The sequence below is a fragment of the Podospora pseudopauciseta genome, chromosome 6 (genome assembly GCF_035222475.1).
Source record: "Podospora pseudopauciseta strain CBS 411.78 chromosome 6, whole genome shotgun sequence".
In the NCBI taxonomy this organism is placed as follows: domain Eukaryota; kingdom Fungi; phylum Ascomycota; class Sordariomycetes; order Sordariales; family Podosporaceae; genus Podospora; species Podospora pseudopauciseta.
Genome location: NC_085895.1, coordinates 2,409,711 through 2,422,632, shown reverse-complemented (window position 1 = coordinate 2,422,632; position 12,922 = coordinate 2,409,711). Strand labels below are relative to the sequence as shown.

The following is a 12,922-nucleotide window of genomic DNA, read 5'->3' as shown; positions in this document are numbered from 1 at the left end:
TGGAAGATGTGCCCCGCTTCATTTTTCGTTCCCTTGTCCCCAAGAAAAGATACCATAGACCCTCCATCCCAAATAAACCATCTCCAAAACCACATCCGATTCACTGCCTGTCGTTCACCTCAGCAGCCGCTCTCCGAACATCTCTCAATTCACCCTCCGCCCTCTCACGGTCCTCTCGGAGCTGCAAGATGCGTCTGCTCGCCCAGGCATGCCGGACGATCAGCCCCTGCAGTAGATTAGCCTTTAAAGAACGGAAATACAGTGGATTGGCAGGTAAAAGAAGAACGTACGCACCCCTTGATCCCAATTCTCGGTACTTTGTCCATTGAGACACAGTTGCAGAAAAAAGAAGCTCCTGTCGAGAGATCTTTGAGCCTCATCTATTTTCTTGTCGATCCGCTCTAGCTTATTCAAGGCTACTCTTTCGCCGACTGGGAGGGTTTCAGAGGCACAACCCATTGATTGATCTAGGTTTGTTCTTTGGGGTGTCGGTTTGGCGGAGGATGCCTGTGGATGGATGTAAGGGTTGAATTATGGGTTTGTATTTGATCAGGTCGTGTTGGTGACTGGAAAATAGAATTTAAGATGTCGTGAGAGAAAGTTTTACGGCTGGACAAAAATGATTTATTGCCCTTGTGCCGTAACGTTTTCTCAGACTGGCAGTGGTCGTCTCCATGGCGCTACTCTACCCATATTTGAATACCTGACCAAGTCAATGTGATGCCACGCAATCAAGCCGCTGAAAACTGTTGACGTTTTCTATGAAGTTTCGTTTCATCGGGGGCCACCGCCGGTCATAGCAACTTTGAGAGTGTCCTGACGGCGGTCATCATGTCTGCCACGCCTTTTTCCCTGGTGCAATTCCAAGACAAGCATTAGCCTAACCAGAACCCTATGCTTCCCCTCTAAACAGCTGGACAACACACACCCCTTCAAAAGCACGTTCGTTGTAATATGACCTACATCTGAAATAAAATGCCCATGAAATTTTCTTATACCGCAAAACCTTCCTGCGCTTCCCCAACAGAAGGATCACAATACTTGTTTGACTTTTCCTCCCTCAACCCTCCCAAAGATAACACGGGGAGTCAAACCTGACGCACAAATCCCATCCCGAGTAACATCCACGAGACGTCCCTGCAAGTCATGCATCAATATCTGCCAGAGGTTAAATGGTTTGATGTTGGATGCGGGGCAGGATGGCCAATGAGATAAGATAAGATAAGATGGCCCTCGTGTTGGCTTATCCCACTGCGCTTACAATTTATCTCATCTTACCGGTTTATAAGACCTCTAGTGGCTCTTCCAGCCTAAGATCTCGGCAGTCTTATTGGCCACAGAGCCACAACCCTCACCCTCACGCTCACCCAGGCCACCGACCTCACCCTTACCAAGCTACCAACCTTACTGGGAACCCACACAACGTTCCCATGAGGAAAAATCCAAACATTATTATGTTTTTGGTGGCCAAAAAAAATGCCTCTAAAAAGCCTTAGAAAGATAAATTTCGTCCCATGAGACGTAAGATGAGACGGGGGGTTCGTTTTGGCTTATTTGTCTCCTCCTACGACCTCGTGTTATAAGATGAGATGAGACCATCTCATCCCATCGACCACACCGGATGTGGGCTAAGGCTCGATACGATAGGGAGAAGAGACACAGTATGTCATGTGGAGTGAAACATGTTAGTGAGTCACCATATGCGGACCCCCCCATTCGACTGGAAAATTGTGAAAGAACTCACAAACCTCCCGTACGAGTCGGCAAGGCAGAACTCTTGCATGCCCACAAGTCCATTTTTTTAAGCCAAACGTACCATAACCACACCATTCCCAAACACCCACCACAAATGATTGAATGGCATATCGCTCAAGCGAACCAGCGGGTGGTGAGGGCATCACTGGCTCTCCTCTGCTTTGTGAACGCTTCAACCTCAGCCCAGTTCAACCTCTTCCCGACGAGGAAACAATTTCATAGGGGCTGCCTCCTTGAACCCGCACCGCCTATCACCCTTTGTCAGCATGGAGAGTCGACCCGTTAGGCAAAGGTGATAGCTTGTCGAGATGAAGGGGCAGGAAAAGCAAAGATGCTGGAGCTAAGTGCAGGCGAAGCAAAGGTGACAACAAATGGATGAGGTCGGGACAATTCCTGTTTTCTTTGGTGGAGTGGAAAAGGGAGGTAATTTGTGTTGGCGGCGGAGAGGTGGCGGCCGGGTTTTTGGCTGCCTGGGCATGTGGGGCCGAGGAATGGTGTCGTTTGGTGACCCATAACTCCGGGGATGTGGGGCCGAGAAGTGGCGACATGCGGAACAGGGCGGGACCGGGCACCGGTTTGATGCCATTTTGCTGATGGTCGCTAGTGGACTCTTTGTCATGACGAGAGAGGTTCAATATTTTGAAGGCAAATTTATTTTCATTTTCATATCACGCTCGGAGAATGGCATAGAAAGACTTGTTAAATTGACCGTAGTATCAAGCCAGAAGGCTGTATAGCAGACTGGCGAAGTGCAAAGTGCATAAAAAAACACAATACTCCGCTCTTCTCTTAACCCCCTTTCACTCAACGTTGATTAGTCATCGGAGACAGGAGGCGGTGCCGGAGTCCTCGGAGCAGCGACAATCCCCTTGTACTCCTTCAACCACTCATTCCAGGGTCTGCCTCCGGAGGTCTGAAGGTAGAGCTGATGCTTCTCGTAAGAGGCATTACTTCCCCCGGTCTGTGCAAAGTTCTTCCATGGCTGTTTCTGTTCCTCTGGTGACCAAGGGCTTGGTGTTAGCGTTGAGAAGCAGCGGTGCAGTGACAAGGAGGCAATTGGAGAGTACCTGTGGCGATGAAGCCCATGTTGAATTGGCTCTTTGTATACGGATTTGAGAAGCTGTAGTCTGGCTTTGGCGATAGAGATGTTTAATGCATCGATTCATGCGAGCAGAAGGAGGAGAAAAGAGGGCACTAAATCTCACAACCTGGTGTCTATAAATCTACAGATCAACACCCTCCAAAGCCCGCAGAAGGTCTTCACATGTCGTCCCTTTGAGCAATCCTTCACGCCAGTGACAGTAGTTGGGAACCCCCAAAGCGGGGAACCCACACATGTCAGGCTGCGACCTCACACAACTCGCCGATCAACACTGCTCACCGGCTGCACCACCCTGCTGTCTCGTGAGCGATTTTTTCATTAGAAGGGTGTGTCCGGCAGTGCTATGATTTGCCGTCTTCAGAGCCTTGTCTTGATGGCTGGTGATGACGACAATCTTGCAGTCTAGTGTCAAAGACCAGTAGGCCCAAGGATTATAAGAGATATATTTAACGAGGGATACCTGCAGCATCGGTGAAGGGTGCAGCAACGCCAAGAAACTCCCTACATGGTGGAAACCTGCCTGGAAGCCAATGAGAGTTGCATGGGCTATCTTCCTGACACCACTCGGTTGAAACCACGACGGCTTGGCACCCGGTTATTGAACAAGTGTGGGATTACCCCACGAGAACGCCACCAATAGCTTTCTCCACGGAGGGCTGCCGAAGGCTTTAGGTAATATGCGGCTCTGCTTGGTAGTTGGGTCTTTGTGCTGTTTCGTTTGTCGAATCATTGATGCGTTGGTGGTTATCATCATTCTCAACACAATCTTCTAGAGATTGATGTTTTGCTTTACAACATGGAGACAGCAATAGCAACAGTGTTCTACCTTGACAAGCAACCATACAAAAACGAAAAGCCGTATTTCTGCTGCCTCCCACCGGAGTTTTTGCAAGGAAATTCCTCAACTAATCACGTCCATATCCCAGCCGATATCACCGTCACCAACATCAGAAGCGAGGTAGCAACATTCAGCCTCGATGAAAATGGATTCGAAGTGGCGGAACAGATCCTGGATGACCAGTTCCATTATGAGAGCGTGAAGTCCGGCAGCGAGATCGAGCAGCGCTACATTCAGGAAATGGAAGCGTTTCTGACAGAAAGATTCGAGGCCAAGAAAGTCGTCGTCTTTGATGTAGAGGTACGTGTTGGACGCAATGTCTTCTGTCAGCATTTCAGCACATCCTGATCAACCCAAGACTCGGAAGAGGAACCGCGAATTTCCCGGCAACATCGGGGAGAAGTCAAGCTTGGAGCAGCCTGTCCGTGGTGTCCATGTTGGTGAGTGATAGTTGGATGATATCCAGAGGTGGAGCTAATCCTCTGGGCAGACTCCTCTCCAGCCAGCGCGATTGAGAGAGCTGTGTACATTGTCCGGCAACATAACCTTGACGAGCAATTGCTTTCTGGGAGGATGCAGATCATAAAGTCAGGTGCCTCACTCATGATCATGCCATTCATGTGGTGCTGACCTATCTCCAACTCGAAGCTCATGGCGGCCGTTCTTCTCTGACCTTGAAGACTGGCCGTTGGGGTTGTGCGATGCCAGAACCATTGACATCGAGGAAGATATTATACCTTCCGACACGGTATTTCCGAACAACGTCGCGGAAACGCTACAAGTCCACCGATCCTCGGCCCATAAATGGTACTTTCTTGACAAACAGTCGCAGAATGAGCTGCTGCTATTCAAGATCTTCGATTCGGATGATACCAGCTCCAGAGGTAAGTAAGGATGGATGTTTCAGTAACCAACGATTGGCCACTGATCATATCGGCCAGTTTGTCCACACGCCGCAATCCAACCCAACCTTCGAGGATATGGGGCTGCACGACCAAGAGAGAGTATTGAGACGCGGGCCATGATATTTTATGGATGAAGAACGATCATCCTACTGCGTTGCCATTCAGTCATAATACTCACAGCAATGAGGTTGCTGCGATAGTCGTTAATCTCGTTAATGTCGGCGGCCAATCCCAAAAAGAAGTGAAGCGTCACCTTCTCCACTATCCCTGTTCCATCTAGCAAACGGCAAATAAGAGACTTTGCTTGCTCGTCCCAGTGTTTGACAGGTGGTATATGAATAGAACTAGACACCACATGAAGATGCTAGCCGTTCCCAAGAATCGTTTCCACGGCCCATTTCCACCAACTCCCCGGAGAATCAGCATCCCCCATTGAAGCCGACCTGCGGAATCCCAGATCATCCCGTTTTGTATAGCCCTCTGCGAGGCAGTGTAAGTAATCCGATCAGTCCTGGTTAAGATTGTAAAGGAGCACACCTTTCAACAGAATCCCGCACTGATCCAAGTACGTGCGCTCGGTGTCCCCGAAGCCTTCCCATGCTCTAGCACCGGGCTTCAAGAATGGATCACGACCGTTGATTGCGGAAAAGTAAGAAGCAATTCTCTTGGAGGAATAGCTTCGAAGCCCTCCAAACGTTGACCAGGGGCACTCGATGGGCTTCTCCTAATCTGCGTTAGCAGGTTGTCATCCTCAAGTGGTGTTAGTAGAGAAGCTGAACGAGAAGTCGAATACGTACGAGCCCTGGGAAACGACTGTAAAAGCTCATCTCGAGATTCTCGCTGAGGATGACTTGGAAGATGAAGGTCACTAGAAAGATCTCAAACCAGTCCTCCTTTTTCCTAGCATAAATCTTCTTGGTGAAGGCATGGATGACGGACTTCTCCAGGAAGCGCAAGTGATCCTTCAGTATGTCGTTGAGAGTCTCTGCTTCAGCAAGTGACCTTGGTGTTGAAACAGGCAACGCTCGCCACGGCGCGTCCATCCATGCTACTCTGTAGTTCTCAGTCACTGTATCAACCTGTACCCAGTAGGTCCGGCGTAGGAATCTTGCGGCAAAGATGTACAAAGCATGCCGTAACATTGTCTTTGGATACAGGGGGAATTACTGTCAGCTTCTGTATAGCCGCACATACTTCGGTGCGGATAGCTTACACGTTTCTTCGACCCTGTTGGCCTGCTATACCTCTCAGCTACCTTCAGAGTAGCAGCAATGAAGCTGTTGTTTGTGCCCAGCGTCTCGATGATGGATGCCAAGTGCAACTCCAAGTATCGAGCGAGAACAGCACTCTTGCTCAAGTCCTCTGAAGTTGGTGCATGTTGGGTGGCGAGCTCCCTTTCCCGATTGGCATCGTTCAAAAGATTTGGGGCGAATCGCTGGAACGTACCAAACTCATGAACCGCAAACGTATCAGCGACCGTCAGTGGGCAGTTTTGACTTAATTGTGATTCCAGTGGATTGGTATCGACGATACTCGCGCTGCGCCGTGGCAGATCCGATTCGCTGCTCTGCTCGTAATAATAAACGAAAAGACCGATTTGAGTGCCTAGAGGATTAGCGATCGATCAAGTGCGTAGGTGCACAAATACTCACGCCGCCTATAAAGCTCAATATCGTCTAGTGTTGCTGGCTGACATGGCACACGTAGTATCGATCTCTCATGCTGTAATACTCTGACGCATCGTAGGCATGGTGTGCCATCGCTACACTGCAAACGTGTGAGCAAAAATGGAGGCGGGAGTGATTGTACAAGTATATGTACAGACCTTTTCCCTCATTACTCGGCATAGTAAGCAAGTGCTCTCCTTCTTGACTTGACTAGTGGCTTGTCGTTCGGCATTCGCCTTGCGCTTAGGAACACGACTGTGAGGCATGGCACTTGGGAGAGGATCTGAAGTTGGAACAGAAGCAGCACATGGAAACAGAGCAGGATAGGAGCTTATTGTCGGTACGCCGCTGGCTTCCGAGACTTTTTGCGTGCTATTGGACTGGGGTTGATTATCGACTCGCTGTCGTTTCTGACTGAAATCGCGTGAACTGCTATCTTGACTTTTTGGTATTTGGGATTCGATATCCAAGGCCTTCAACCTTATGTCCTTCTCCAGTTCGGCAAGCCGCGCTCCATCCCACAGCGATGCCGGCAATGACCCAGGGTTGCTGGTAATGACCAGGATATGCGAATGACTGAAGCCTGGAGGAGCCACCAAAAGTCTGGGTCTAGAAGTGAAAGGGATGCCACGGTCTCTCCGAGGTGCCGAGAGGCTTGTAGCAGATTCCGATAAAGCATCTGGGGACTGTGCTAGTGTAGAAGGGCTTGATGGTATCTGCGGCTGCGCAGAAAGGGCGTCGAGAGTGGCTGAGTCCTGGTCCGACTGACGCTCATTGTTCTGGGAACATATCAGGTGTTGGGAATCATTAGAGTCTGGTGGGATGCCCAGGGTCGCTTCAATGAGCTGCGGCGACATTCTCTGAAGGTTTCTGTTCCCTTGGTAGAACATGCTGAAAACTTCCTCGAGGTCATACCGATCGGGGTCTTCTTCGGGAAGGAAGACCGTTCCACTATCTGGGATATCCAATTGGAGGCCCATACAAGGGATGAAGTTGTCATGGGTATGAGTCTCATTTGGGACCAGATACCGTGGCTCGGATCCACTCCGCTGTCCGGGGACCGACATGTAAGTGTTTGCGTCATTCATGCTCAAGGAAATCGCAAATGGATTGGAGACGGCACCCGAATAATTTACTGCAGGTATTAGAAAGTTGTGGGAACGGAGTGAGTCTTCCCAGCCCTGGTTCGGAACCGGATGTTCGGAAAGCGGTGAGGGCGGTGAAGCGATGTTGATAGGAAATGCCAATCCGCTAATTGGCACATTTGTGGCGTTGCTTGTGGCGTAAATAGGGGGGAAATCATATTCGTAACAGGCATGATTTGAATCGAAAGCTATCCCTTCATCTTGAACATCAGGTGGGAGGTAAGGGAACAGGTCATCCTCGAAGGGGATCTGTGGTGCATCGCTGGATCCCAAAAAATCACGCATGGGAAGCTGCCCGTAACATTGGTTCATCGGTGGAACGGGATCGTCTTATTCCGTGTCTGGAGATTCGTCACAGCCCGCGTGGGGTGGGGTTGTCCGGAGAAGAGAAACATTGGGATTACATACCCTAAGTCTGTCATCGAGAAGTGGTCGGCCGTCTTATATTTCGGCAACTTGGCCTGTTAATTCCAATCGGACAGACACTCTTCATTTTGCGCGACGAAGAAAGCCTTTCCAGCGATGGTTTGGGTGCCACAAGTTGGAAGCGGGCAACTGCAGTGCAACCACGAGATAAGCAATCGCGGGATGTGCTCTCCGACTGCTTTGACCGGTGTGGCACGTGCTCCAGAGCCTTGCCGGCATGTCTGTGTCTCCATATGTTTAATGAACTCAGTGTGTGTGGAATGCAAAGATTAAAGCAAGAAGAACAAGGCCCCGCTACCTCAAAAATGCAGAGGTGGCATCCATCCTGCCCTACTCCAAGCCAACAGTGTTGCTGCAGCATGTTCAACCCCACCAAAGTATAAGATGTATCAGCCAAACCAAACTTCAAGTCGGGAAACCACATTGAGGTACTTGACTTGGGACACACCTCTCTCAGATCAGCATGAGAAAGCCGTTCAGAAAATCAGAGACCCCACCAAATGGCCAGCCCAAGAAAAGCATTTTGTAGCTGGCCTCAGTATTCTCACAACATTCATGGCTGCATATTCCATCTCCGCATACGTTTCTGGGGTTAGCTCCATCGCCGCCGAATATGGGTCATCTCGCACTGTAGTCCTTGTCGGCATGCCTACGTTTCAAACAGCCTTTGCTGTAGCGCCAATGGTTCTGGCTCCTTTCAGCGAATTTGTTGGCCGGAAACCTGTCTTCTTGAGTACATATGGACTCTACATCCGTAGGTACCTAGCGGACCCATCCCCCGAGTGACGGTTGTGACGCTAATGCACGTCGATCGGATGTCAGTTTGTACCCTGCTTATTCCTGTTGTCAACAATCTTGCGGGACTCCTGATTACCAGGTTCTTTCAAGGTGTTGGTGCCAGCACATTCAGCACCATGGTTGGAGGCATTATCGCAGACATTTACCAGCCCCACGAGCGTGGTATGCCAATGTCGTTGTTCGCAACAGCATCCTTCTCAGGCGGAATAGGTCAGCTGGCGTCAAACTTCGTAGTTGAACCCTTGGGTTGGCGCTGGATCTACTGGCACCAGCTGATTGCGAACGCCCTTCTCATGGCCCTGATTTTCTTTTTCTTTCAGGAATGCCGCGGACCACTGCTCTTGAGTAGAAGGGCAAAGATCCTCAATTCGGCTGACTCGGCCCCGTGCAATGAAAAGCTGTCGACACCTCGCATCACTTGGAAGGTGAAAGAGGAAGAAGAGCGTGTCACCCTGAAGCAAATGATTCGAATCAGTCTAACCAGACCGTTTTGTAAGTTGGCTCTGTCCGGAATAGTATCTTGCAACCTAATCGGAGACTTGACAGACCTACTCTTTACTGAGCCAGTCGTATTCTGGTTCAGTATGTGGATCTCTTTCAGCTGGGCGCTGCTCTTCATGTGAGAAGCCAATAATGATACCAGGCAGCTGGCTGACACTGCTGACGACTGGATTATAGGTTCTATGTGTCAGTGCCTCTCACATTTGAAACGACATATTCGTTCACACCGCGACAGGCTGGCCTTGTAATGCTGGCAACCGTCGGCGGTGCGGGTCTCGGAAATCTTTGCTACCCTTTCCAAGAACGGCTCTACCGCAAATATGTCACTGAACAACCCAGGTTCAGTCTTCTCCGTCAGTTCAGAAAAAGGCCAGATTCTTCTGGCTTGTGCAGCGACTGGAACCCAGAAGCTAGATTGTATACAGCATGCCTTCTGAGTATTGCAATGTCCATCGGAATGTTCATGTACGCAGAACTGCTTAACTTTCAGCCTCTCGAAATGCCCGCTGACCTCCTCGCTAGGTACGGGTCACTCATGATGCCAGATATTCACTGGATATTTGCAGCTCTTTCCGTCACTGTCGTCACGTTCGGGTCTTATTCGATTTACCTCGCCGTCTTTACCTATTTCGCTGATGTGTAAGTCGTGCCGCAATCGACTTTGCCAGACCGCATGCTAACACTAAAGAAAAACCATCCAGCTATGCCACATATGCCAGTTCGGCCATGGCGGCCCAGAGCTTCTGCAGAAATGCTGTGGCAGGGGCTCTACCATTGGGCGTGACTCCCAGTAAGCCAGTTCTTGCCGCAATTGTTTGTGTGTGAGACTAACAGGAAGATGAAGTGTTCACGAACCTCGGTTTTATGGAGGCTTCCCTCCTCTTGGGTGGATTTGGACTGTTGATGAGGTGAGCCCATGACCAAAGATGGGGGTCGCAATGACTGACACATGCCGCTTGGAAAGCGTGGTACCGCTGGTTCTGGTTGTTCTAGGTCCAGAGATTCGAGCGAGGAGCAAGTTTGCAAAGGTAAGGCGATCCAGAAGCAAAGGGTTGGGCATGATTCATACTCACTGACTAACAACCACCAGTCCCTCCATTGAACTCTCTTATTTAGGACGGCGTGAGTACGTTAGGATGGAAGTGTGGCCGGGGGCAGAGGTTTGAAGCGTGAAGAAAGAAGGGAAGACGGGAGGGGCAGACAGTGCAGATTTTATCACGAAATCGATCTACTGTAAAGGCCTGCTTTGATGTTCCTGACGCATGCTTTCCAATATGCAGCATCAAGGACGTTATTTGCCATTTACGAGCCCAGAAACCAGGCGTATGAACGGCTGCCTAAAATAGATTGAGTTTTCTTCTCCCTCGCTGGCAGGAAGTACCATTAGTCAAACTTGCCATCGGAGTATGCCTACTCCCGACGCGGCGTTGATATGCAACACGAGCCACGACCGGCGAATACTGTGGCTTTTCTCTTCAACGGCCCGCCACAACCGGAAAAAGTCGTGGCGCTTTCCTCAGCACCCAGCCACAACCGGTGAACAGCGTGGCTTACTCAACGACCTCTGCTCCAGAAACTCTCGTGTGTCACCCCAAACCAAACATACCGGCAATCAAGTTTCTGATATCTTGTCAAGAACCTGAGCAAAGGCAATGATAGGTTTTGAAGATGTCAAAAGTGAAGAAATATGAGGCTCCATGGGCATCTGTTGCATATGGAGAACAGAGGGCAGGTAGGAGTCATAGACGGCAGGGCAGGCAGGGCAATGAAAGATGTCTATATATATGATGGTTGTCGCCACTGTAATTCCAAATGTCGACATCCTTGAAGCCTTGACAAGCATTTCCCCGGGAACTTCCCCAGACACAAAAGTTTGCGCCACCCTCAGCTGCCATATTCCCGATTGGTCTTCCTATCATGGCTATTGGAACAACCGACCCCACATCTCAACGTCTTACCTCGTCTCGGTCAACAGATATCTCAGAGCACTGGCACCTTCACCTCAATATTGTAAGTTCTAGATTTTAAGGACGTCCTTTGTTACGCTAGTGTCCTACCTTCCAAATCCTCCTTCCACCCTCCCCAGAACTTCCCCCCTCCTAACCCTTTTTCTTTCTTCCCGTCCTTTTCGCGCAATTTCCCCCAGCCTGGATCGTTCCTCGGAAGCTATGTTTTTCTTCAAAACATGGCGAGAGGACACATAACGCTCCCACTACACATACTGCGTCTTGTGTCGCTTCCCGAACAGTATTCGAAACTAAACCAATACACCCAGCCCAACATTATCAGCAAGCTAACATGCCTTCCCATCACAGAACCACAAGTTTGAGACACAGGAGAAACACAAAGCGTTCACTGTTCCGCTAGTCGTGAACCGGTTTCTTGCAGCTGGGTCCGAGTCTGCTTCTACTGTTTGGGAGCGTCTGTTAGACAAAGAGGATGGTTTGTACGTTCATTCTACCTACAATAACGGGGAAGATGCCTAACATGACTGCATTTCTAGCTTGCACAAGAGCCAGACACAGGAGGGACCAAGTTAAGAGGTGATCATAAGTTTGCCCTGCTTACCAGTTGGCGGGAACTTTGCGGCACTGGAATTGGATTTGTGCTATTTGCTTTTTGGTCGTGGGAGGCGTTGGGTTGGGGGTTATTGAATTGGAGGGTTGTTGCCTTATCTCGAAATGGTTTTTGTTTTGTTCAACAGTTTTGTTGATTGGAGTTGGGAGTCTGTTATTTTGGACACCAAGGCTGGTGAGGGGTGTTGTTGTTATTTGAGACTATATAGAGTACAACCAGACAATCAATTCAAGGGAAATGTGATGCTGATTCTGGAAGAAATATCTGCCAAATTCTGAGGTGAATTTTCCTATAGTATTTCTATATCCACCCCCTCCATCTTCCAGCACTTCAGGCTTGGCCGCTAAGCGCCAACAGAAAATAAACCTTGAAACTTAAAAATAAAACCCGGCGGCGATCCCAGTTTACGCATTATCACGATAGTCTATTTCCAGCTCTGCAAAGACAATCTATCTACCATGTCGCTGTTGTCAATCGACTGTACGTTTTGACCGATGGCTCTCATCATCCTCGTGGTTAAGATGAGTATTTTGTTCCTGCGAAACAACCTGCAACTCGGCATCCGCCAGTCCATATAGCTCTTCGCTAAGGTTTGATTTGCCCAGCCCTTACTAGTGCCTCAATAATCTTCTTCTTCCTTATGTATCCACTCTCCTTCTTCCTTTACCCATTTTTGATTCATGCGGTTAACTACGAATAAGGGCTTCCAGCCCCTTAAGAACCTCGCCAATGTTTTTATAGCTCGAGAGCTCTACTTTAATAACATCACGGAGGTGGCTAGGCGCCAACAAGTTGTCTTTCTTAGTCGACCTCGCGTAATACGTAGCGGTTCTCAGCAGGTTTTTAACCACTCTTCCCTATTTTAAGCATCAATAGCTGTGATATATAAACCCCCGTGGGCTTTCGTGGCACCACGATACTTACGTTCAGTTCCAGAAAGCCAAGTACTTTGAAAGTCTCGGGCGTCCAACTCTTCCCGTTCGGCGACCTTACTGTAAAACAGCACAAGCCCCTCCCATATTAACCTACGTTGGTCGACGCCGAGATCTGGTAGTTTAGTCGTTATCTACTGTAAACGAGCCGACAAGCCATCAATACGCCCCCGAGACCTATGTTCGTCGTCGCGCCGTTCATCGTCACATCGTCACTATCGCCGCGGGGTAACTACTTATCGTCGGAAATTCATCTGCTTAGACGTTGCTTTGCTG

General features: G+C 49.4%; 6 protein-coding genes across 6 annotated transcripts; 4 read left to right on the top strand and 2 right to left on the bottom strand.

Annotated features, from left to right (window-relative positions):
- Positions 1-2,543: 2,543 nt before the first annotated feature.
- QC763_0094820 (uncharacterized protein) lies at positions 2,544-2,841 on the bottom strand (the record flags this gene model as incomplete). Its single annotated transcript, XM_062906289.1, has 2 exons — positions 2,544-2,751; positions 2,823-2,841. The coding sequence occupies 2 exons, from the start codon at positions 2,839-2,841 to the stop codon at positions 2,570-2,572; spliced, it is 201 nt and encodes a 66-aa protein (XP_062763040.1). The 3' UTR covers positions 2,544-2,569.
- Positions 2,842-3,653: 812 nt separating this feature from the next.
- On the top strand, positions 3,654-4,143 carry QC763_600618 (uncharacterized protein; the record flags this gene model as incomplete). The annotated part of the gene is made up of 2 exons (XM_062913915.1): positions 3,654-3,995; positions 4,054-4,143. 2 exons carry the CDS (start codon positions 3,654-3,656, stop codon positions 4,141-4,143), a joined length of 432 nt encoding a protein of 143 aa, XP_062763039.1.
- An 821-nt stretch (positions 4,144-4,964) lies between these two features.
- Positions 4,965-7,942, bottom strand: QC763_600620 (uncharacterized protein; the record flags this gene model as incomplete). The annotated part of the gene is made up of 6 exons (XM_062913916.1): positions 6,426-7,942; positions 6,253-6,367; positions 5,814-6,205; positions 5,398-5,745; positions 5,138-5,324; positions 4,965-5,080 (listed from the first exon to the last, which is right to left on the bottom strand). The coding sequence occupies exons 1-6, from the start codon at positions 7,722-7,724 to the stop codon at positions 4,965-4,967; spliced, it is 2,457 nt and encodes an 818-aa protein (XP_062763038.1). The 5' UTR covers positions 7,725-7,942.
- Positions 7,943-8,128: 186 nt separating this feature from the next.
- QC763_600630 (uncharacterized protein) lies at positions 8,129-10,303 on the top strand (the record flags this gene model as incomplete). Its single annotated transcript, XM_062913917.1, has 8 exons — positions 8,129-8,592; positions 8,661-9,128; positions 9,183-9,255; positions 9,315-9,602; positions 9,660-9,776; positions 9,839-9,893; positions 10,102-10,165; positions 10,254-10,303. The coding sequence occupies exons 1-8, from the start codon at positions 8,223-8,225 to the stop codon at positions 10,301-10,303; spliced, it is 1,485 nt and encodes a 494-aa protein (XP_062763037.1). The 5' UTR covers positions 8,129-8,222.
- A 240-nt stretch (positions 10,304-10,543) lies between these two features.
- QC763_0094780 (uncharacterized protein) lies at positions 10,544-10,793 on the top strand (the record flags this gene model as incomplete). Its single annotated transcript, XM_062906288.1, has 2 exons — positions 10,544-10,718; positions 10,774-10,793. The coding sequence occupies 2 exons, from the start codon at positions 10,544-10,546 to the stop codon at positions 10,791-10,793; spliced, it is 195 nt and encodes a 64-aa protein (XP_062763036.1).
- A 261-nt stretch (positions 10,794-11,054) lies between these two features.
- QC763_0094770 (uncharacterized protein) lies at positions 11,055-11,928 on the top strand (the record flags this gene model as incomplete). Its single annotated transcript, XM_062906287.1, has 3 exons — positions 11,055-11,147; positions 11,453-11,579; positions 11,641-11,928. 3 exons carry the CDS (start codon positions 11,055-11,057, stop codon positions 11,682-11,684), a joined length of 264 nt encoding a protein of 87 aa, XP_062763035.1. The 3' UTR covers positions 11,685-11,928.
- Positions 11,929-12,922: the final 994 nt, after the last annotated feature.